This window comes from Protomyctophum parallelum (genome assembly GCF_964188405.1).
Source record: "Protomyctophum parallelum genome assembly, chromosome: 12".
NCBI lineage: Eukaryota > Metazoa > Chordata > Actinopteri > Myctophiformes > Myctophidae > Protomyctophum > Protomyctophum parallelum.
In genome coordinates, this window is record NC_139712.1 from 22,728,415 (window position 1) to 22,753,335 (window position 24,921).

Sequence of the window (24,921 nt, forward strand, 5' to 3'; positions counted from 1 at the left end):
GAGTTATCTGTATTCACCATTTTTATCCTGCCCCCCCTCTTCGCTCCACCCCTCACACTCCGACCATCTTTCTGTGTATCTCTCTTTCTCTCTCTCTCTCTCTTTCAGGAGTGAGGTCCCAGTCTCCCCAGACTCAGTTCTTCTCCTGTTCTGAGTGTTCAAACTCCTTCACATCTCAGATCTTCCTCCATAAACACATCAAGGCGAGACACAATGACCACTACACTGGAGAAAAACCTTTCCACTGTAAAGACTGTGGCAAGAGTTTCAAATTAGCATCTCAACTGAAAACACACCAGCGTATCCACACTGGAGAAAAACCTTTCCAGTGTAAACATTGTGACAAGAGTTTCATTCAGTCAAGTACCCTGATGAGACACCAGCTTATCCACACTGGAGAAAAACCTTTCCAGTGTGAACGTTGTAACAAGTGTTTTGCTACATCAGCTTCCCTGAAAACACACCAGCTTATCCATACTGGAGAAAAACCTTTCCAGTGTAAACATTGTGACAAGAGTTTCATTCAGTCAAGTACCCTGAAGAAACACCAGCGTGTTCACACTGGAGAAAAACCTTTCCAGTGTGAACGTTGTAACAAGTGTTTTACTACATCAGCTTCCCTGAAAACACACCAGCTTATCCATACTGGAGAAAAACCTTTCCAGTGTAAACATTGTGACAAGAGTTTCAGACAGTCAAGTACCCTGATGAGACACCAGCTTATCCACACTGGAGAAAAACCTTTCCAGTGTGAACGTTGTAACAAGTGTTTTGCTACATCAACTTCCCTGAAAACACACCAGTGCATGCATTCTGGAGAAAAACCTTTCCAATGTAAACATTGTGACAAGAGTTACAGTCAGTCAGGTGCCCTGAAGAAACACCAGCGTGTTCACACTGGAGAAAAACCTTTCCAGTGTGAACGTTGTAACAAGTGTTTTGCTGTATCAGCTTCCCTGAAAACACACCAGCGTATCCATACTGGAGAAAAACCTTTCCAGTGTAAACGTTGTGACAAGAGTTTCAGACAGTCAGGGGCCCTGAAGAAACACCAGCGTGTTCACACTGGAGAAAAACCTTACCAATGTAAACATTGTGACAAGAGTTTCAGTCAGTCAGGTGTCCGTTATACACACCAGCGTATGCATTCTGGAGAAAAACCTTTCCAATGTAAACAGTGTGACAAGAGTTTCAGTCAGTCAGGTGGCCTGGTAATTCACCAGCGTGTTCACACTGGAGAAAGACCTTTCCAATGTAAACATTGTGATAAGAGTTTCAGTCAGTCAGGTTCTCTAAAGACACACCAGTATGTCCACACTGGCGAAAAACCTTTCCAATGTAAACATTGTGACAAGAGTTTTAGTAAGTCATATAAACTCAAGCGACACCGGCTTATCCACACTGAATAAAATACTTTCCAATGTACACATTGTGACAAGAGTTTCAATGTATCAAGTAATCTGAAGTTACACCTTCGTGTCCACATTTCTCACAGGACAAAACAAAAACGGTGTCACACTGTTATTCATTATTGTGTTACCTAAAATCATTAGCCTCTGCTCTTAAACAATGCAGCTTTGACATAAGGTTGGTGAGGGGTGCGTTAAGACGACCGGATATAAGTTTGGTGAGGGGTGCGTTAAAACGACCGGATTAAGGTTGGTGAGGGGTGCGTTAAAACGACCGGATTAAGGTTGGTGAGGGGTGCGTTAAGGGTTGGGAGAGGGTTAAGGTTAGGTTTAGGTGTGCTGCCCTGTGGGAGGTTAGGGTGAGGGTTTGAGATAGGTTGTAGGACTAATGACTGGTCTAACCGGAATCTTTCATTGTTTTTGGCTATTGATTTATTTAATAAACAAACTTTCGTAAAACATGTATAACATTATGCAAAATATGTAACTTAAGCACTTTTTCGCCGAACGGGCTGCGTGATTGCAGCCTAATGTGCACCGGACATGACCAAAAGAACAGATCTACAAGTTCACAACATGCAATTAGGGGTTCAGTGTCTTGCTCAAGGACACTGTTAGGTCAGAAATTTAGTGAAATCGATTCAAATAATGTATTCCCTGGAGATGCAAGAAAATATAAATCCTAGTCATCACATGGTAACTGCTAGCCTGCCTGGAGGCAGAATATTGATGATAAGGATAAAGGGACTCAATTTGTGGTATCATTACAGCAGAGCTGTCTGGATAATGCAAAGTTTGTCTGTACCCGAAATCTAGTGGTTATTTTCAACTCGGCAGTGTAATTGATTGATTGTGTAATTGTTCTCACTGCAACTATTCAAATTGCAAACAGGCCTCCAAATGAATTCATTTAGGAGTCCTTTGTGTTGTAGGCCTATATGCAAAACTAGCTCTTATAGAGCCACGAGGCAATGGCAATATAAGTGCATGCACTCATCTTTGATGTTAAATTTCTGGTTTCATATTGCTGACTTGGAGTTATGCACAGAGCGCTTTCCTAGTCTGGAAGTATTAATTTAGCCCTCTAGCTGAAGGCCCACAGCACTCCAGATTAGTAAATTGAATGTTGAAAGGTGCACGCCACGGCTCAATAATACAATAGAAATGAGGAAGCAGCGAGAACACATATAATGAATGTCCTTTTGACATGGTTTATTTGCCTCCCATTGATTTGACAAGCATGGCTATTTAAATAAAATGCATACACGAATGTGAACCAATAACCAACACAACCAGTACATAAGCATAGTGTAGCATTACGCGGAAGCGGGGATTAAACTCCCACGACCAACTCGCAACCTGTCGTGCCAATAGGGCTGAGTCTGGGGGCTACAATAGCATAAACTACTAGCATCTACTTAAATAGAGGCAACAAGACAAGTAGGCCTGGTACTACTGATAGCCTATACGACCTATGGAAATAAGGAGTGCTATAGTGAGTTGGATCATTTATCAATCTACCAATCAATTATCAAAATGGTATCTTACTGTAACTCCCCATTTTCTGCCAGTCTAATAACTCACGTCTTTAGACTTTTATAAATTGTTGCGGTCCAGAAGACAGAAAAAACAAAACAAGAAAATCGTCATAAATCAATGCTATTGAACACCCTGTAGCCTACGTCTGGTGGCTCCTATGCCACCAAAATGTGGAACGCCCTACCAACAGTCATTAAGACATCCCTTGACTCCTTCAAAACTGCTCTCAAAGGGCACCTACGGACGGCTGCAATTCGAAACTGGCCACCGTAAAATCTGAATCCCCCACCCACCCCTGTTTCCCCTCACTGTATATGTTTCTTTTCCCTTTTTACCTCCTATGATGATTTATTTTTTTACTATATAGTTGTGTATATTCGTACGTCTCTAAACGTTTTAATGAATTGAAAATGGTGGGCACTATTGTAAACAAGTGTAATGCTTTATGGTGTCGTCCACTCACTGTTAACAGTTTTTGTATTGAGTTGTACTTGAAATGTACTGTAATTCTGCAAACTGTTAATAAATCAATCAATCAATCAATGTGTTGGTTAAAATAATATTTAACCTCCCAACTATCTGCCAAAACAGCTATAACGACACCTATTTAGCCATCATTCTTCTTCATAAAGCATTGCTATTGAACACCCTTTAGGTCTGTGTGTTGGTTAAAACAATATTGAACCAATGAAAAGTATTAAAAAGCGCTTCGACAAAAACTCCACTTTAGCTGGATTTCTTTTTTTCATTTCCTGAAAAAATTACATTTTGGAGTTACCGGTAGGTAGTTTCCTCCAGACAGCAGAGATATACATGAAAAATAAAACTGTTTATAAAAAGGTGCTTTACACAAAACATTAAAAGCTAAATTATAGGCACTTAAAAGAGTAAAATTGCAGTGTAGTATTTAGTGCAAAAACAAAACTATTTGTTTTGCATGGGATCCTACAGAATGTGAATTCGATCTTTACATGCTAAATGTATTTGCGGGAAATGTGCTTTATATGTGGCACTGATCATATAAGTGCAAGTTATAAACATTAAGAGCTTGTTGAAAACAATGGCAATACACCCATGCATTCTCTATGTGGCATTCTATTTCAGTGAGTCCATTAGCATGGTTCTGAACTTGTCCAGATCCACCTTCTTGATGATGTTGACCATGTGTTCCTTCTTGAGCTTCTTGTTGTAGTCCAGCACCATCATGCCTCTGGTGTTGGTCCCATCCAGCTCCACCGTTACCTTCACCTGACAGAGGAGGGAGACAAAGATAAAGAGGATGTCGATCGTTCAATCACAGAATGGAAACATCTGAGGGCAGATAAACAATTTTCTGTACCATCATAACCATATAACTGGAACCACACAAATCGAACCACACATGGTTCCATTTGTACACTCTCGGAAATGTTTGAGAACTACTATTATTATGGACTCATGATGTCCTGTCATCGTAAATGCTGTGTCATGCATATTCTGAAGAAAACCTGGACACTTGACATTCAGTAGCCTCGGAGACCACATGCTTTGTTGACATCCAGTAATGGGTATTATGATCAAAATAGGAACATTATAATGGTGTGTAAAATTGAAAATTTGCCACGGACAAGTCCAAGTCTTATATCCACTAAGCCACGGATACACCCCTGCTCACAAAACCTCACACGCAAATCTCACCTGTTCACTTTCTGTCACAAAATCATCTTCCATAGCAGCAGCCATGGCATAGGGGTCACCGAAAATATAATCCTTTCCCTTTTTGATATAAAAATAAACAAACAAACATATAAGTCTACATTTCCAAAAAGGAAATGCAGTATAGTATAGTATAGTATAGTATATATTACATTCAGACTGACTGAATGACCAGAGGGTAGACCAGAAGATAAGGTACTTACACTTATATCTTACTTTCTCGTATCGGTATGTATCATCTGCACTCTTACCTCTTCCATGTGTTTGCAAATCTTCTTCATGAAACGAGCCTTTTCAGTGTCTTGTGCCAACCAGATCTGACAGAATGACTGTGACAGAAAGTCAGAAAACAGTTCTAAAATGTTTTAACAATCATTCACTGAGAAATGAATAAAAAACAAACAACAGATAATGAATTTGCCACTCCACAAACTAAATATTGAACATTTTAAGCAGCAGGGTATGGCGGTCATCATCATCATCATTTTTCGACCGCGGTCGAGATCATGGATTCCACAATGCTACGCCAGACTTCCCGGTCCCTCATTCCCTGGTCCGCCCTGAGGCAGGACTCCAGAGAAGAAGGGAAGATATTGTCAGCTCTGTAGCAGTGGCCGGCAAACTGCGCTCTTCTGGATCGGACCAATGAAGAAACACAGGGAAGGTATGTATGGTGGTAACCTTACCCACGGCAGACTGTTCTGGCAGACAAACTCCCAGGTGGCAATGTAGATGGGACAGGAGAAACGGTTTAACACAATGTAGGCGGCCTCAGCGTCTGTTGCAAAGTTAAACTCCCCACATACTGTAGTGTTACCCCTGGCTGCTCACACACACACACACACACACACACACACACACACACACACACACACACACACACACACACACACACACACACACACACACACACACACACACACACATTACAACATTACACACAGGATTACATAAATAGGAAAAGTGCAGGAAACCTAATTATATAAATATAAGCTTACAGTTAATGTTGCCTCCCATTAGGTAGAGTCCCTTAAGTTTCGTGGGGAGGGATGGGTCCAGCTTTACAGCCAGGGCCAGGTTTGTGAGAGGTGCGATGGCTACCAGAGTCACCTAAAGATAACGAAAAGATCCAAGAAGACATGAGAGAAAGCAACAAGTGAGAGCGTTGGATGCTTCATGTGCAGAAGCTATTCAGGGAAAAGAATGACCTCTAGAGCGTCACAGTCCCGCCCCCTTTCATGATGACGACGTCGACGATAGGCCCGGATAAGCATTTCCCATGCATTTTTCCCATAGACGTTTCAGAAAGTATGTATTTAAAGACCTTTTAAGCCTCGGACAGCTAACTTGGATCATGACAACTCATGACAACACAGAAAAGGGGACATACAACACATTTTTGTTGTTTTTCTTTTTTCTACTTATTTGTTCGGCCCAAGAAATGGTGTTTGTTGTCATGAGTTGTCACGAACCGAGTTGGCTTTGTCCGAGGCTTAAAAGGTCTTTAAATAAATCCTTTCTGAAACATCTATGGGAAAAATGCATGGGAAATGCTTTTCCGGGCCTGTCAGCATCATGAAAGGGGGGCGGGACTGCGATGCTCTGTAGGAGTGGCACACTTGTTGAATATAATTGCTGCTGTCACACACAAATCTCATATCCAAACTGTTACTTTTCAGAAAATGTAAAAACAAAGCAGTAACACTTTGCTTAAAGGTTGTGTCTATAATGCATTATAATCACCTTTAACCCATTTTGGGCGGGAACCCCTTTTGGTGTTTTAATTTAAATTAACTTTAATTAAATTAAATGTAAAGTGCCGCGCTATGAGCTTGTAGGTCTGCTATTTTTGAAAAATCAAAAATCATATTTTCAGATGTACAAATACATTATAATCAGAATGAGAATCAATCTTTATTGTCACATCACATTACAACTAAGGGGGGTGAAAAACTTGGGAGTGCAGGCTTATCGTTACAGTTAAAAAAGGATAGAGAGACGAGAGGGGCATAAAGTGCATAATATGACAATTGTGCAGGGCCAAATTTTGGGGGTGGTCTTTTTGTGGAGTCCTTCCCTTGTGCCATTTCATGTCATTGGACAATAAGCAATATGTTCTCATTAGTCTGAAACTAAAACCGAGCCCTTATTTGCCCCCACACAAGCCCTTATTGGCCCCCCACATAAGCCCCCCCCCACCCCCCCACATAAGCCCTTATTTTCCCCCCACAAGCCCTTATTTGATCCCTCCACACACACACACGCACAAGCCCTTATTGGCCCCCCACACAAGCCCTTATTGGGCCCCCACACAAGCCATTATTGGCCCCCCACACAAGCCCTTATTGGCCCCCCACACAAGCCCTTATTGGCCCCCCACACAAGCCCTTATTGCCCCACACAAGCCCTTTTTGGCCCCCACATAAGCCATTATTGCCCTTATTGTCCAGCCGACCACAATACTTGCGCAAGTAATATAATATGCTTATAAAGAATTACATAACACTCGTGTATGACAACTTATAACAATGTTTATAACGTATAGTTTGTGCTGGTCATAACAGTATCTTTGCTCTTTTCCTTCATCACTTTTCACTGTGGTCCCCCACAAATCACATCATGATACTTTATGAGTGAGGAGAATTAACCAAGCACATTTTCTAAGATTAGATTGTGAACCAGGATTGTGCGATTTGGAATATGTTTTACTGTTTACTGTTTAAATGAAAGATTATAGGACATATTCTTTAAACAGTAGAAGATGGCCCCTGTGCATGTAAACATTTGGCAAAATGTGTGGAACGTTCAGCAAAATAATCTGATCAGCTCCCTGGACTTACCTCATCAGGGTGTTCATTCACCATCCTGATCATGGCTTCCACGGCTCCTTCTTTCTGCAGCAGATCCAGGCCTGGTGCGTCTGGATCAGGGACGTCTCCAAGCCTGTCATTCCCAAAGTAGTGTTCCGAAGGGATGCGCTGGCCCAGCAGGGGCTCTAAACTGCCGCCGTACACCGGGATCTGCATTGTTTTGGGAACAGACAGTAGCTTACTCGCTCAGAAAACCCACTTTTATCCAATGTATTTCTTGTCATGATGATCGATCTGCCTATTTTAGTAGTTATCTTGGTTGTGGCACTGAGTCTCAATCTAATCATGGGGTGAGGCTACAAAAGCTATCGTCTCTATCTCTCTTTCTAATCTTCATGGCTTTGACCAAGCAAGGAGTTGTTTGTTATCTCTACGCCACAGGGTGGTGTCGTCAGATTGTGGTTGACAGTTTGATACTTGTAATAACTCAATAAAATAAAATAAATCATAAGACACTCTAAAGACCTGGATCAATGCCATTTGGCTATTCTGAGTGGCCAAAGAGCATTGACCACGCCTCCAGGTCTTAAGTTAAGTAATAAGACCTGGACACGCAAAATACAGCCCTCTCTCTCTCTCTCTCTCTCTCTCTCTCTCTCTCTCTCTTTCTCTCTCTCTCTCTCATGAATGTTACAGCATTGAATGAACGGTAAACTTACATCCAGCCTGTTGCAGAGTTTGAGAACACGCAGCGTGTTCAAACAAACATTCGTCACGCTTGTGTTGCCGTTGCAGCATGTGAACCCCAGGACCTCCACGTCTGGGTTGGCGAGGACCATCATGATGGACTGGGCGTCGTCCACACCAGTGTCCAGGTCAACAATCACCGACTTCTTCATGTCCTTGTACAGACTGAAAGGACACAGTTAAATGTAGAGTAGAGGAACAGCTAAAGGGCTTTTAACTTTCGACAGCCAAACAGAGAATCAACACAATTTGTCAAATATGTTTTTTCATTAGAACCAGATTAAGTACTTTTTTTTTGTTGCACTGAACACACCATTGACAATTAAAGTTATGAGATAAAGGAAAGTGAGGAAATAGCAAATCTTTACCTACCTATACCTAACTGCGCTTGTATTGTCGTTTGATGGAGCTGGCTTATGCCATCTGGCAGCACACTGCGCCTTTTAAGTCAGAACAACAGAGGTGCGGCTTATGCCACACGTTATTCCACAGAAAAGGGTAAGTGTACCAGCTTGCCTGATTGAGTCATCATTCTTTTAATTTATATATTTTCTTTGTCCCACGATTTTGTAACCCATTTTTCACCCCTGTGTCAATCATCCTGTGATGTGATCCTGGGCTCTACACACCCTCCGCCAACCTAGGGAGAGCAACAGACTTGAACTCATGCTTCCTTCATGCTTGAGTGTCCAAGTTGCTCCTTTACACCTGACAGGGGGGAGTTTCCCTGGTTGGATGTAGCGCGTGGAAGGAACACGTTATTCCAACCAGTTCCTTTCCCCTCCATCAGGCGTCCCGGCTGGCCAGGGGGAGGCAGTTTAGAGACCAGGATTACTGCATGTTTTTGTGAGGGTACCTACCCTAGGGGACACGGGGAGAACATGCAAACTCCACACAGAAAGGCCCTTTCGCCAACCCCGCCTTCGGGTATGGGCACTGATGACGCGGAGGAGGAAACACGCCGCCAGCACCCACAGCGCCCCGAGCGGGAATCGAACCCAGGACCTTCTAGCTGTGAGGCAACAGCACTACCAACTGTGCCACCGTGCCACACGAGTCATCATTCTTAGGAAATGTGCCCATATAATCATGACATCATGCATGTGTCTGCTCTATCAGTAGGCTACTGTATATCAGTTAACCTGAGTTTAATGGAAGGTTGGATAAAGTAAGAGAATGGAATATGGGTAACTGTGGGATAGGAATAGATTAGACAGACACCCTGTTACATGTATTTTTTCAGAATGGACAACATTATTATAATTTTTCAATACAGAATGAGATCATATCGACATCGGTAATATCGGTTATCGGCCATAACAGCAATTAATTATATCGGATATCGATATTGGCCAAAATGTCTCATCGGCACATCCCTATAATAGATCAGTGGTTCTAATAGAAAAAGAAGAAAAAGCTAAAGAAAATCTTTCGGTTATGGACCACTTGTACATTACAGCATCACATTCCAGACACTATAATGACTACTGGGGTCCATCTATACGGTACTTTGTAATAGCAAATGCTCCACAACAATTAACACAAAGCACCAATAACAACAAAACAGTCCACTGCTCCAGTGAAGGTTGTTTGTATACATGTGCAGATCAGGGGTTATTCACCATGTACGTACATGGAAGAAGTGAGTGCTTGTGCATGCGCCATCCATGCGTGTGTTACCGGTAAGAGGGTGTGTCTTCCAAGTAAGAGGGTGTGAGTGTGTGCATGTGCATGTGTGTGTGTGTGTGTGTGTGTGTTTGCGTGTGTGTGTGTGTGTGTGTGTGTGTGTGTGTGTGTGTGTGTGTGTGTGTGTGTGTGTGTGTGTGTGTGTGTGTGTGTGTGTGTGTGTGTGCGTGTGTGTGCGTGCGTGCGTTCCTTCAAAATGGCGAGATTTAAAGATCAGAGGTAAAAAGTCAGAACAAGAAAGTTGTTGAGACGACAATTGACGGCGACTGTGCCATTTCTTAGTTAACTACATTGTTGTGCACTGTTCCATGGAAGTGTGTCAATGTTTTCAGTTCCTGGGAAGTCTGAGGTTAAGACATTCCACAGAAAAGGGTAAGTGTACCAGCTTGCCTGATTGAGTCATCATTATTAGGAAATGTGTCCCATATAATCATATAATATAACGTGTCATCATGCATGTGTCTGCTCTATCAGTACATCAGTTAACCTGAGTTTAATGAAAGGTTGGATAAAGTAAGGGAATGGAATATGGGTAACTGTGGGATAGGAATAGATGAGTGATGGGAGATTAATCGGCAAACACATCGGTATCGGCCGATTTTAGTTGTTTTTATATTAATCAGCATCGGTTCAATTAATCAATGAGACCGGTCCGATTAATCGGTCTGATCTGAATCTCCCACCCACCCTTTCCCCCCTCACTGTAGCCTATATGTTTCTTTTCCCTTTTTACGTCCTCTGATGATTTCCTGTTTTGACTATATAGTTGTGTATATTCGTATGTCTCGTATGGCCATGGCCAGGGAGGGAAAAAAAGTCTTTACTTGTGCATCTCAGTCAAAAAGTTTACAGAGTTACAAAGGTTTGTTATTAAATAGCCTACAAATGGCTCAATTACATGATGGAAGTTAATTGACTTTCAAGTATATTGGCAATCATTTATAATAGAGGATCAATAGTAGACGATATTATAAATAGGATAAATATTTGAGTGGAACAGTGCAACTTACAATGGTATGGTTTCCCTCGAAAAGAAAATGGAGAGACAAAACAGTAAACTAAAACCTAACAACAACACATGGTAAAACTACAACTTAACCTATCTTCCTTCCCGAAGGGAATTAACATAAAACAAAAGGATAAGCAAAGTTTAAAACCAACGGAATGAAAGCAAACAGCTAGAGCTTATGTAGCCCCTAGAGGGAAGCAGAGATAAATTATCTCATAAGTGACAGGTATTTAAGGCCTTTTTGAACAGGCAGGCAGGAGATTGCCAATCTGTGGGTCCTCACAACACCTCTCACTGTGTTGTGAGAGGTTTGTTTGAATGCCAACTTGAGAAGTGGTAAGCCTGTTTGGTGTTTTATAAATTGTTTTTACAATGTGTTTTACTGTTGCTGTTATACATGGAAAATGGAAAATGTTAGTCATCAGGTGTACCGTTCATGTGTTTGAGAGATGCGAGGGGTGTGCATGTAAACTGTATCTGGAATATGTGAGTATAATTATATGTACATCATGGAAATGTGAAGGAAAAGAGATTTATACATTGCTGCATGTGATGTGAATTCTGTGCAACATTCCACATGTTCATGTACTGACAGTCAGTCAGTATGTCAGTGTACAGATGCAGTTGAGAAAGTGTGGCATCTTTACTTTTATTAATACTGTATTTGGATATTTGTTATAAGTTAACTGTGTTTTGCATTCGTTCTTGATGGTGTTTGTATAGGTTTTGGGCTCCTGGATTTAGACCTATAGCGATAAGTGCAGAGCTAGCTAGCCGCAATTTGCAACTCTAGACTTTTTTTACAATGGGTTGAATCTAGAGTTGCAACAAGCTCCATCCACTTCCTATTCATCATTTTTGGTTTGCGATCTGCTTGTCTTAAACGACGTTAAACTCACCAACATTGCAGCTGTAGTCCAAGCTTGAATTATCCTCTTTCAATCTGCCGAGCTTGTTTTTCATAAAAATCCACCGTAGAGTGCTGGAGTTTGGAAGCACTCGTCGTACATCACTGAACGGCCCTGCGTTCAACCTGTTTCGAATTTGCACATAATGCAGGAGGCAGCAGCGCGACCCGTTAACAGAAACAAGTGCTTCCAAACTGCAACACTTAAAAAAATAATCATTTGCAGAGGATGTCTTGACAGAAAGTATCTCATAACATCTCTACGGTGGATTTGTATGAAAAACAAGCTTGGCAGATTGAAAGAGGATAATTCAAGCTTGGACTGCAGCTGCAATGTTGGTGAGTTTAACGTCATTTAAGACAAGCAGATCGCAAACCAAAAATGATGAATAGGAAGTGGATGGAGCTTGTTGCAACTCTAGATTCGTTGTGAGCTTGCAGATCGTCGGTGCCCCACACACCGATGTCACAGCAAGATGAATGAGTCTTTATAGGTGACGGTTCATGGCCAATGAGCCGTCACATGACCGGTCTGGCCAATGAGGAGGGGATCAAGACCTCACACGGTTTCCACCGGTTCTCACGAGAGATGGCGAGCGAGAAGGGACACTCTTCATCTGTAGGCTACTTGAGAAACGGAGACAATAAACATAGCGGCAATACTGGCCGTAATGGCACAACGTAAACAAAGCTGCTGACAGTCTTGATATATAAGCTTAGCTCCACAACTGTAAGGAGCGAACTAATGGCTAACATAAATATATATGGAAATAAGAATAAGTACATATATATATTTAACGAACCATAATTGGAAAATAACAACACCAAAAATAACAATAATAAACGGCTCGCTAGATCATACTATAGTATGTCGTTGAAAATCATAAACGACATGCTATGGCGACTGTGGCTCAGGAGGTAGAGCAGGTCGTCCAATAATCCATGGGTCGGCGGTTCGAATCCCGGCTCCTCCTGTCTACATGTCGAAGTGTCCTTGGGCAAGACACTGAACCCCAAATTGCTCCCGATGTGCTGGTTGGTACCTTGCATGGCTTCCGCCGCAATCGGTGTATGAATGGGTGAATGTAATGCACAATCTATGTAAAGCGCCTTGGATAAAGGCGCTATATAAATGCACCATTTACCATTTATCTATGTCGTTTTCAAAAACGAAAAAACACTATAGTGCTAGTATGTAGTTTTTCTTGATTTTCTTAATTTCTTTACGGCATGTGTCGTTTTTCAAAACGACATACTATAGTAGTGTGTCGTTTTTCATGATTTTCAATAATTTAGTCTCTAAAAATCATGAACATCGTTTTGGTGTTCAAATTTCAACAATAAAAAAAAAAAAAAAAAAAATCACACACGTGTGAACTGAGTGGTGCAATTCCCCCCCCCCCCCTCTCTCTCTCTCTCTCTCACTCTCTCTCATTAGAGTCACTACCCCTCTCACTGTTTCTGGCGCCCCCTACTGCTATTATTAAGTCACATACTCGTGCTTACACAGACACACACACAAACAAACAAACAAACAGGTACGAGGACATTGCAAGCTGGTTGTAGGAGTGGTTGCACCACTCAAAAAATGATGAAAACCATGAAAAGCATCATACTATAATGAAGTGAAATCACTTGCATCACTTCATCCCACAGGGCCTGATGATGACATACAGTAGTGAAACAGCGGCTGCCACAGGTGTTGGAGTATAATTCAGTCACGTCTAACGAGGCAAATGAGTCCCTGGACATATTTTCAAAAACAGGCTCCAATTAATTAACAACATGCCACAGTGGTTCTAAAAATCAGCGGTGGAAAGTAACTAAGTACATTTACTTAAGTACTGTACTTAATGTTGAGGTATTTGTACTTTACTTGAGCAGTTCCAACTTCCGATAGTTTTACTTCTGCTCCACTAAATCTCTGAGGCACATATTGTACTTTTACTCCACTACATTCATGTGCTATAGTTACTTTGATTATTAAACAAAACCTACATTAAACACTTCAGCACTATATACATTCCGGCCGTTTGGAAATAGCCGATCTGCAAGCTCACAATGCGTCGCAATGCGTCGCATTGTCAAAAGATTTGTATACATTTTGAAAACTTGAAATAGGGCATTCTGCATAGTGAGTATACTTTCTGCTGTTTTCTTGTTTTTCTTTCAACCAAGGTTCATGTTTTAGGTTGTTATTAGAGAAAGTAAAAGATGAGTGTTAAAGAAATGTCATTTGCTGCTTTCTTTTGTTTTAACGATTCTAGACTATATGCCTCCTATGCCGATCGTTATGATATTGGTTGACAGAGGTTGGCTACGGCTGAGGACAGGAGTATGAATGGTAAATGGTGCATTTATATGGCACCAAGGCGCTTTACGTATAGACTGTGCATTACATTCACGCATACTGTACTGTACTCAAGGACACTTTGACACGAACTCAGGGGGAGCCTTGGATCAAACTCAACTCTACCCCTGGCCCTGACACACACACACACACACACACACACACACACACACACACACACACACACACACACACACACACACACACACACAGTCTTCGTCCCAGATCGGTGTTGTAAACTATTACGTAATGCCATGAGCTGGGGACGTGCTTCTGGGAGGCCTGTTTCCATTCCACCTGAGCTCCGTGGTCCCTGGTCTGAGCTTCACACAGTCCAGGGAACAGGAGCCCTCCTCCTGCTATCGGTGGGTATACAGAGGAGGACAGAATGCGTTTATTATGTGATTTGGAATAAATCGAAAATGAACTATATGATGAATTAATATATTTATTATATTGTAAAAATTTCAAGTATTTATGTTAACTTCTTTTGGTTAGATGCTTATGAAAAACATTGCATTAAGACTAAGACTAAACGATTTTGTCGACTAAGACTAAGACTAAGACTCGTTTGACTCAATGTCAGACAACTAAATAGGACTAAATGGTTATTCAAAATAATAAGGGCCCTATTTTCATTCATGCTAAACCCTATAGTTCAAAGAGCTGATCTACAAGCTCACACCATGTTGATGTAGATCGGCTAGTTAAACACTTTTAGCATGTTTTTCAAAATAGTAAAAAAAGGCAAAGAAGTTTAGGGATAAGGAGTTTAGCACCTTTAGGGCCTTATCTTGCGACACCCCTTACCCCTTGTCTCTAAACTTATTTATACTTTTCTAACATTTTAAAATAGTTCAACTAGCCAATCTACATTGACACATTGTGAGCTTGTAGATCAACTATTTTAAAATGTTTTAAAATACTGGTAGTAAAAAAATGGCAAATAAGTTTAGGGACAAGGGGTAAGGGGTGTCGCAAGATAAATTGTGCATTTATATAGCGCCTTTATCTAAGGCGCTTTACATAGATTGTGCAGTATACATTCACACACACATTCACACACCGATGGCGGAGGAAACCATGCAAGGCACCAACCTGCACATCAGGAACAATTAGGGATTCAGAGTCTTGCTCAAGAACACTTCGACACTAACTCTGGGGGAACCCGGGTTCGAACTGGGAACCGGCCACTCTACCACTGAGCCACCGCCACCCCTTAAAACCCATTTACACCCGAGGACAGATTCTACAAATGGCTTCTAAAACATGACCGTTTTCTGAAAAAACTCATGTTTCTATGTCAGTGGTTCTCAACCTTTTTCATGTCAAGGACCCCGAGAATTATCTCGGGGTCGACCCCCATCTGGAAATATGTTGTTCCAGGGACTCCCCCAGAAGCAAAGATTTGAGTTAAAAACGTTCGCTATCAGATAATATATATTCAAAGATTTGTGACACATTTTCACGATTATTCAATAACTAAAGTATAACATAATGCTTAAAACACCAAAAGGGGTTCCCGTCCAGAATGGGTTAAGACCAACGAAAAAGAAAAACTGCGTTACAGTGCAATTTTTCTGTGTTCTAATAGCTTTGACATTGAAGGGTTCCGATATGCCCAGACCATGGCCTTTGCCATCACTGAGATCAACAGAAGCCCCAGCCTGCTGCCCAACGTGACCCTGGGCTACAGCCTCTACGACACCTGCTTCACGCTGGGAGTTTCGTTCGGCGCGGCGCTGTCGCTGATCAGCGGGACAGAGGAGCGCTTTACGCCGGGCGAGAGCTGTGTCGGGTCTCCTCCGGCGCTCGGCATCGTCGGCCCTTCCACCTCAAAGAGTTCCATTGCCATCTCTAGAATATTAGGTTTATACAGAGTGCCCGTGGTAAGTTTCCTATACTTGGATCCCCATAGCCTGTTTTATATAATTATGCTTAATTTTGCTTACTTGGATATTTGCAAATCTAAAATGTGATGAATGAATAATGTAGTTTGCATGGAACATAATAATTGCTGTTGGGAAGAAGCCTTGTGTCTCCATATCAACATTTTCTTTAGCTTAGATTAGACCAAAGTAAAAATAGCAGATCAACAAGGTCACAACGCATCACATTGTGATTTATTTTATTTTTATTTATTTTTTCTTCCAGTGAAAGGTTTTCTCCCAACAGAGACGACATTTTTATTAATTCATTCAATTTTTGTATATTATATATTCTTTTACCCAGGGTAGTAGCTATATAGATTCCAGTCTATATAGCCTTGTTTCTCCCCCTTTCCTTTTTTGGCAAATGTTTCCCATGGAAAGGGATGTAGGTTCCCCCTTAAAGTAAACCTGAGGATCCCCTATTGGCGTACTACAGACCCACTGTTGCCCACCCATGATCTCGTTCGTACATTACAACATTACAGAACAGATGTTTTGTGCTTTGTTTTTCCCAGATAAGTTACTATGCTTCTTGCTCCTGTCTGAGCGACCTGACTCAGTTCCCATCCTTCTTCAGAACAATACCAAGTTTTGTCTTCCAGGTGAACTTCTATAACAATAGACGTGTTTTTCTTTGTGGATTTTTGCATGTTCTACCAGTAGAACCACTAGGCTAGGTACCCTCACAAAAAACATGCAGTAATCCTGGTCTCTACACTGCCTGATGGAGGGGGAAAGCAACTGATTGAAATAACATGTTCCTTCCACACACTATACGTCCAACCGGGGAAACTCCCCCCTGTCAGGTGAAAAGAAGCGGCTTGGACTCCTCATGCATTGAAGGAAGCATGAGGCCAGTCCGTTGCTCTCCCCAGGTTGGCAGAGGGAGTGTAGCGCCCCCAGGATTACATTTGACAATTGACACTTGGGTGAAAAAAACGGGTTACTCTTGGTATCTATAGTAGTTCATGTTCCACACACTGACTTGGGGATTGAGGACACTCCCAGATGAGTGCACCTTTGTCCCAATCTTTATAAATGCCAGTTTTACCCCTTGTAATGTCATACCCTGAAGAAGGCAACCTACTTGCCGAAACGTTGGTTTATTAGCATTGTGACTATGAGCTGTGCGGCCTCTTTTCTTTTCTTAAGTCAAAGTTGTATCTCCTGTGGTCAGCACCGATCGCCACTACTGGCGTGCGCTCCTACCTTTCCGTTTGTTCCACCACACACATTGACAGTGACTTACCGCGATGTGACTGATCTCATACACGTATCCCTCCGTTCCCTGATCCACTCAGGTGCGAGCTATGCTCCAGACCATGAGGTGGTTTGAGTGGACGTGGGTGGGACTGTTGTTCAGCGACGACGACGGCGGCCGCGACGCCGCCCGCTTGCTCCAGTCTGACCTGGAGCGGTCCGGTCTGGGCTGCGTGGCGTGGCGTACGCAGAGGCTCTGCCCTTCGACAATGACCTGGACAGACTCCAGAGGATTGTCGCGGTGATGAAGACGTCCACGGCTCGCGTGGTCATCTTGTTTGGATACGGGAGCTACATGCATAACGTCATGGAGGAGGTTTGTTTGTTTGTTATGTTATGAGACATGTTTAGGATGTTAATTCAGCGGGGTCGTATTCTCTAAAAATGAGAATGTATTGAAGAATGTATTTTTTGAGAGGTGCCAAACCGCCTCCATTAAGTGACTTTGTGTGTCTGTCTCTATGTATGTATGTATATCTGTCTCTATGTATGTATGTCTGTCTGTTTGAGTACTTCAATACCACTGGGTGACCTAAAGTGGCACTGTTGAGCAGCCTACTGTACAGCTGTTGAGCTTCACACTGTCCACTATAATTGTACAGTACAGTATATATACACACACACACACACACACACACACACACACACACACACACACACACACAGCCTGCACCCCTCAGTTCACACGGGTGTGATTCTTTTTTGTTGTTGTTTCAAAACCATGAACAGGTGATTAAGCAGAATGTGACAGGTCTGCTATGGATCTTACCTGCCACTTCAGGTTGGTGGAGAGACCCTTATCTCCAGGCTCCTCACTACCTGCCATACCTGAGAGGCACCCTGGGGTTCGCCATCCGCCGCGGAGAGATACCAGGCCTCAAGGACTTCTTATTAAAAATACATCCCGACAATGACCATGAAGATAACGTAGTAAGTATTTCTAAATATGGTATCTGTTACCCTCCACCCAAAACTGTTTACCATACATATGTGTTTATGTTATTGCCAGTAGTGTTGATGATGTACTGTATTGCATGTTATTGTATGTCTTTAAAGGACCACTTCACCACTTTTCAACCTATCTTCATATAATAGTTCCTCAGTAATAATCATGATAAACTGTCACAATTTGATGAGGAATCCAAGCTAATAGAAACTGCATGCTTTCTAGTCCTGAAAAGTTGCAATGCGAAAATGGAAGCCATCGTTCTCACGATGATAAAAATCTAAACATTTTTGTAAAAAGATAGTTTAAAAAAATAATCGATGATGTCACTGGTGGACGGGTTTCTGAACTGCCCACGGCCCTCCTATGAGATACAGACTGAGTCGAATTGTGCTATTTTATCAGGATTATTATCGAGGACCTATGAAGATAGGTTGAAAAGTGGTGAAGTGGTCCTTTAAATCAGAATCGGAATCATCTTTATTGTCACATCACAGCACTCAGAAGTGAAAAGTGGGTGGAATTAGTTTTTTGTGCATTGTTCCAATGCAATGTCTCACTGAATTGAATACACAGTGACAGGACCACAATGGACACAGGCACTTTTGTGTTCAACTTTTTGCACCAATTGTACCACTGTACTATTTGAAATCTGTTGAAGTATTTAATCAATCAATCAATCAATTGTATCTGTGCTTATGTCTTCATTGTGTTCTTGCAGGTGAGGCAGTTTTGGGAACACACATTTGGGTGCAGATTTGCGCCACTTGCAGCAGAGTGGGTGGATGCTGGTGGAAGGGTCTGCACTGGACAAGAGGACCTGGGGACAGCAGAAACCGCCCTGTTGGACGTGTCTGACCTCAGGGCCGTATATAACATATACAAGGCTGTGTATGCTCTGGCCCACGCCCTCCATGACATGTTGCAGTGTGTGCCAGGAAGAGGGCCTTTCCCTGGGCACATCTGTGCCAGTTTGCAGACGATACAGCCATGGCAGGTGGGATGTTAATTCAGTTAACCTGTAAATGTCATCTAGTTGGATTAAGGAAAATGTAAATATGGCATTGGAAGAAAGAAAAACTAGAAGAATTGACGACGCCGGATGCCAGCTCAGTCTCTGGTCCTGACAGTGTTGATTTTGTCGACTAAGACGAAAAATGTCGACTAACTTTTTTCACTGAGGGAAACTAAATCAAAACTAAGCTATGATTACTAAAATTATGACTAAATATACTGACAATTTCATCAACAAAAAAAAACTAGACTATAACGTTAGGAAGGGACTAGTGGACAAAAGATCCAGTAAGTCATTTTATCAGTTGCATGCTGAAAATTGCTGATCTACAAGCTCACAACGTGTCACGCTGCGACGCGTTGTGAGCTTGTAGATCGGCTATTTTCAGCAGGTGTAAAATCAGCCGTCAAAATACATTTTGATCGACTAAATCAACTGTAGATTTAGTCGACTAAAACTAGACTACTAAAACATTCCAGGTGACTAAACTGTGACTAAAACTTAATGAAAACTATTCAAGAGACTATGACTAAATCAAAATGTACTGCCAAAAACAACACTGCTTGAAGAGGCCGACTTCTGATGGTGGTCTTCATAGGGGGCAGGTGTTAATTGGTCGCACATAACTAGGCCTATTTTGGGGGGCGAAACAAATACATTTTAATTGTATCTGCGTTTAATTGCTATAACCACACCAGACTATTCAGTTTAAGTAATCTCTAAAACATAAGCAATTTCTGTAATCTAAAGTTTTCTATAACCATCATAATTATGTGAGTGATATATCACATACTTTACATTTTCCATGGGCAGAGAGGGAGAGAGTGTAAGATAGCACTGAGCATAAGGCTCCTAAAGCCATGAGGGGTATCGCAGGTGTTTTTAGTGATAAGGCTGGTGGCCTTAGCAACTCGGGCCACAGGAACGCCCCTTGTGCAATGCTAAATCCCTAAGTTTTCGGGGCGGCGTGACTTGGCGTACCTTGCTCTTCATGTTTCTGCGCATCACCATTTCTATAGCTTCTCTATTACCTGGAAAAGGTCAACTTCACCACATCTGTTGGAGATCACGTATCATTTGATGAGAATGGTGATGCTTTACCAATCTTCGATATATTGAACTGGGCGTGGCTCCCTGATGGAAGCACAAAGATTCACAATGTAGGTGTGGTCAAGAAGTCAGCCTCCGGAGATGAAGAACTCACCCTTGACGAAGACAGAATCTCCTGGAACTCCGCAAAAGTAATTTTGGCTTTCTATACATATTGAGCTCACGATGGGAATGCAATTTAATTTAGACTGAAAAATGATCATTGCTACTTTCCTCTGCAGCCCCCTCGGTCAGTGTGCAGTGAGAGCTGTTCTCCTGGAACCCGTGTGGCTAGAAGGAAAGGAGAACCTGTCTGCTGCTTCGACTGCATTGCTTGTTCCGAGGGAGAGATCAGCAATAAAACGGGTTAGTTTATATTAGAGACTTGGGAATGCAACTGTCAATTTATATACAGCTTGTGGCCAAAAACATAAATATGTTCACCCAAATTTTGTCATCAATTACACACCCCATGAAGCCTTGAATTAATGGTGATTAATTCCTGAGCCAATGGTTTGATCAAATTTTGATGACCGGCGTACTCACATAGTCTCCTTTGAGGATTTAATTATTCAGCTTAGAAATGCTGAAGAAGGGGGTCTGAAGAAGTGATAAAGTAGTGAAACGCATCGGCAGCACCGGTTTGGAGCAAAATAAATTCTGCTGCACTCGGGATCATAGCATGTAGCAATGTGGATTATCTTTAGGACAATACCGGTACTTTACTTATCTCTCTCCTTAAACTTGCTGTCCTTGTTAGACTCTACAGAGTGCACCAGTTGTCCAGAGGACTTCTGGTCCAGTCCCCAGCGTGACCACTGCGTTCCTAAGAGAATGGAGTTCCTGTCCTACCACGAGCCCCTGGGTATCTCCTTGACAACCATCTCATTGTTAGGCACGCTCATGTGTGCCATTATCATGGGAATCTTTATCTACCATCGAGACACGCCTGTGGTGCGCGCCAACAACTCCGAACTCAGCTTCCAAACTGTGTTTCTTGTGCTCACTTCTGTTCATTGGACTTCCGAGACTCTGGACTTGTCAGCTGAGGCATGCAGCGTTTGGGATCAGCTTTGTGCTGTGTGTCTCGTGTATCCTGGTAAAGACTATGGTGGTGTTGGCCGTGTTCAAGGCCTCCAAGCCTGGGGGTGCAGACATTATGAAGTTTTTCGGTGCCATGCAGCAGAGAGGAACAGTCCTGATTCTTACTTTCATCCAGGCAATAATTTGCACAGCCTGGCTTGTGTCTGCCTCGCCAACTCCTAATAAAAACACACAATACCACAGTGATAAGATAGTCTATGAATGTGCTGTGGGATCAACAGTTGGTTTTGCAGTGTTACTGGGTTATATCGGTTTACTGGCACTCCTCAGCTTCGTCCTAGCATTCATGGCAAGGAATCTGCCAGACAACTTCAATGAAGCCAAATTAATCACTTTCAGCATGCTGATCTTCTGTGCCGTGTGGATAGCCTTCATCCCAGCATATATCAGCTCTCCAGGCAAATATGCAGATGTAGTGGAGGTCTTTGCTATTTTAGCATCTAGTTTTGGCCTTTTGCTGGCACTGTTTGGACCAAAGTGTTATATAATCCTTTTAAAACCTGATAAAAACACTAAGAAGTCCATCATGGGTCGAGGTGCCACCTAGACTTGGAGTTGGAAGCAGATCATCCATCAAGTTCTTTGTAGATCATGTTTTTTTTTTTTTTTTTTTACAATATAGGTTTATATTGATTTGATTGCAATATTAAACCTTGTTTGGAATTGATTCAGTTTTCTATAAAACTCTATTAAACAGAGATGCAAACATCATCTATTATCTATCATGATAAAGTTGATTATCCTCCCTCAAAGAACCCTGGTGATATTAGAACTATATATAGAAAAGAAGAAAATAGCAACTCTTTGCAGATCAAAGTACAACTGTAAGAAGTACATGATATACATGGTATGGCATTGGCAAAACCTAATTTTTGAAGGCCTCATGGTTTCAAAGTGTTAAAGCTGATATTGAGATGGTCAAAAGGCTTGAAAACTACGCTGAGAAGAAACTGCATGAGAAAGATTTTTGCCACTTTGAATGCGGGTTGTTCACCATTAGGGGTGGATAGAAACAACACTTGTTCAACACTGGATAAAAAAAACCCTCAGAAACCAAGTTCAAAACATTATTCAAACGCATACATGCTGGGGTATACTGTATCCTTCACCAATGTAATTACATTAATATTTAGTTAACTTGTAGCGAAAATAAAAGTGTCTCCTTATAAATGTAAATTTAAACATTTTCTCATAAAGCCCTGAATGAATTGGAATGGTGATCCATACTAATCCTTCCCATCTGAAACCCACCGATTATTACAACGCTGTAGTTTATTTTTGATACTGTATATTCTACACATTCAGGGGACTTTGTATTTGATATATGGTTGCATATCTTTCTTTGTATGACACTGTAAGATAGACCTAGCTAGTGGATCTATAGCTAGAACAACATTGCACCTGAGCACAATGGTCAAATCAGCCCTCAATGGCTTCTGACATAAATATGGGGAGGGGATGGGAGGGTGAGGCTTCCCTCCCCTACCCCACCCCTACTGGGTGAGGATCTTTTTACGTGAGAATGCATGAATCTGATGCTAATTCTGTCAGAAAGACAGTTATACCAGACTGCTAATTATGTCAGAAAGACAGTTACAGACTGGTAATTCTGTCAGAAAGACAGTTACAGACTGGTAATTCTGTCAGAAAGACAGTTACAGACTGGTAATTCTGTCAGAAAGACGGTTACAGACTGGTAATTCTCGCCCCTAGTATGTATGTCAGAAGCAGTTGAGGGCTGATTTCCCCCACCGCTGCACCTGAGCCACTATTTCATCATCACCCCCGGGCCAGATGCCATTAGTGGTAAACACACAACTGCCTTTGCTTGCCCAGCTCCTGTTTAATCTAGCTGTATACCCACCTGGGTATAGTCTGTTTTTGCCCAATCTGGGAACCCATCGGCAAAAAGGGAAAAACAGCGCCCTCTGCTGTTTGTTTAGCATAGCTCCGAATCTGTTCTTGAGAGATTCATTTATGTTGCGCACCACGCTAATAATCATCAAAACAATAAGGCCTTTTCAAATAATATGCATATTTGGAGCTTGAAATGAAAAATGAAAAAAAAATAGCATAAAAACTATAGTTTGAGTACCAAAGTAAGAGTAGGCCTACTCAAATTTTCAGAAAATAGCAACCACCTCTCTACAAGCTGAGAGGTGGTATTTGGATCTGGGCCATGTGTATTGAGCAAAAAAAGGGCGGAGACCATTGTTTTTTCTCACATAGTCTAGGACCTGACTAAGATATGTATGCACTTCATTTAGGAGAGAATATCGCAACTGTTCTTGACTAATATGACCCCCGCGAACAACTTGGGAACATGTGAACAATTCTCTATCCGGGGCGAAATACCCGAAAATGACCACGCCCTTTTAAAAATGGCCGCTACTTCAAACATGGCTCTATCTTCTAAACCGTTGGAGCTACAGATTTTCTGAGGTGCTCAAAACGTTCAGAATGCTCATGTTTGTTGAATCCGTGCCTGAGCCAGCAACCCTCTGGGTCATCATAGTGGCCAAATCCAATATGGATCCAATATGGTCCGCCACCTGAAAAAGGTCCAGAACTTTTGAACTAGATCAGCTATGAATGCAAAAATCATGTTTTTTGACAATTAGAAACATTATGGAATGCTTATCTGTATGACTGGGTGTGGCTGAACCTCTATTTTGTATATTTCAAAGATGGCGACTATCTGAACATTTGTTTTACTTTGTAATTTTTTGCAAACTTGGTGTCTATTTTGTGCTTTTTGAGCATTAGAAACACATTGGAAAAAAAATGACAGTTTATAAGTAAAACAAATTGTCAGATAGTCGCCATCTTTGAAATATGCAAAATAGACGTTCAGCCACACCCAGTCATAAAGATGATCATTCCAAAATGTTTCTAATTGTCAAAAAACATGATTTAGACACCAAGTTTGCATTCATAGCTGATCTGGTTCAAAAGTTCTGGACAAAACCTTTTTCAGGTGGCGGACTGGCGGCCATATTGGATTTGGCCACTATGCTGACCAGGAGGGTTGCTGGCTTGGGCACGGATTCAACAAACATGAGTATTCTGAACATTTTGAGCACCTCAGAAAATCTGTAGCTCCAACGGTTTAGAAAATAGAGCTATGTTTGAAGTAGCGGTCATTTTTAACACTAGGAAGTCTGAAACATTTTCACTACTACTCAGTCGGCTGAAAGGTCAGACGGACCGTGTTTTTGGTGCGATTTGATTGGCCACTCTCTCCCCCACTCGTTCCTCTCCAGCTGGAGAAGACATTGTTCAAGCCTGCATCCCATTTCCAACGAATTAAATCATATATGTTTCTAAACACATGTTTTCACTCCTAAAATGTATAAAACTAATAATACATGTGAAAAATGTATATTTTGCCGTTGCCCGTTGCCACTATATTGCAACATAGCCA

At 41.8% G+C, this 24,921-nt stretch overlaps 2 protein-coding genes across 2 annotated transcripts; one reads left to right on the top strand and one right to left on the bottom strand.

The window, feature by feature from the left end:
• Positions 1-4,043: 4,043 nt before the first annotated feature.
• LOC310867585 (nucleoside hydrolase-like) lies at positions 4,044-8,352 on the bottom strand (the record flags this gene model as incomplete). Its single annotated transcript, XM_083777700.1, has 7 exons — positions 4,044-4,196; positions 4,626-4,703; positions 4,895-4,972; positions 5,330-5,466; positions 5,642-5,753; positions 7,484-7,663; positions 8,173-8,352. 7 exons carry the CDS (start codon positions 8,350-8,352, stop codon positions 4,044-4,046), a joined length of 918 nt encoding a protein of 305 aa, XP_083633826.1.
• Positions 8,353-15,780: 7,428 nt separating this feature from the next.
• On the top strand, positions 15,781-22,044 carry LOC310867586 (extracellular calcium-sensing receptor-like; the record flags this gene model as incomplete). The annotated part of the gene is given in 9 exon segments (XM_083777701.1): positions 15,781-16,041; positions 16,599-16,685; positions 17,385-17,526; positions 18,125-18,273; positions 19,011-19,286; positions 20,324-20,545; positions 20,636-20,759; positions 21,154-21,376; positions 21,378-22,044. Coding segments are annotated over 9 exon segments (2,151 nt in total).
• Positions 22,045-24,921: the final 2,877 nt, after the last annotated feature.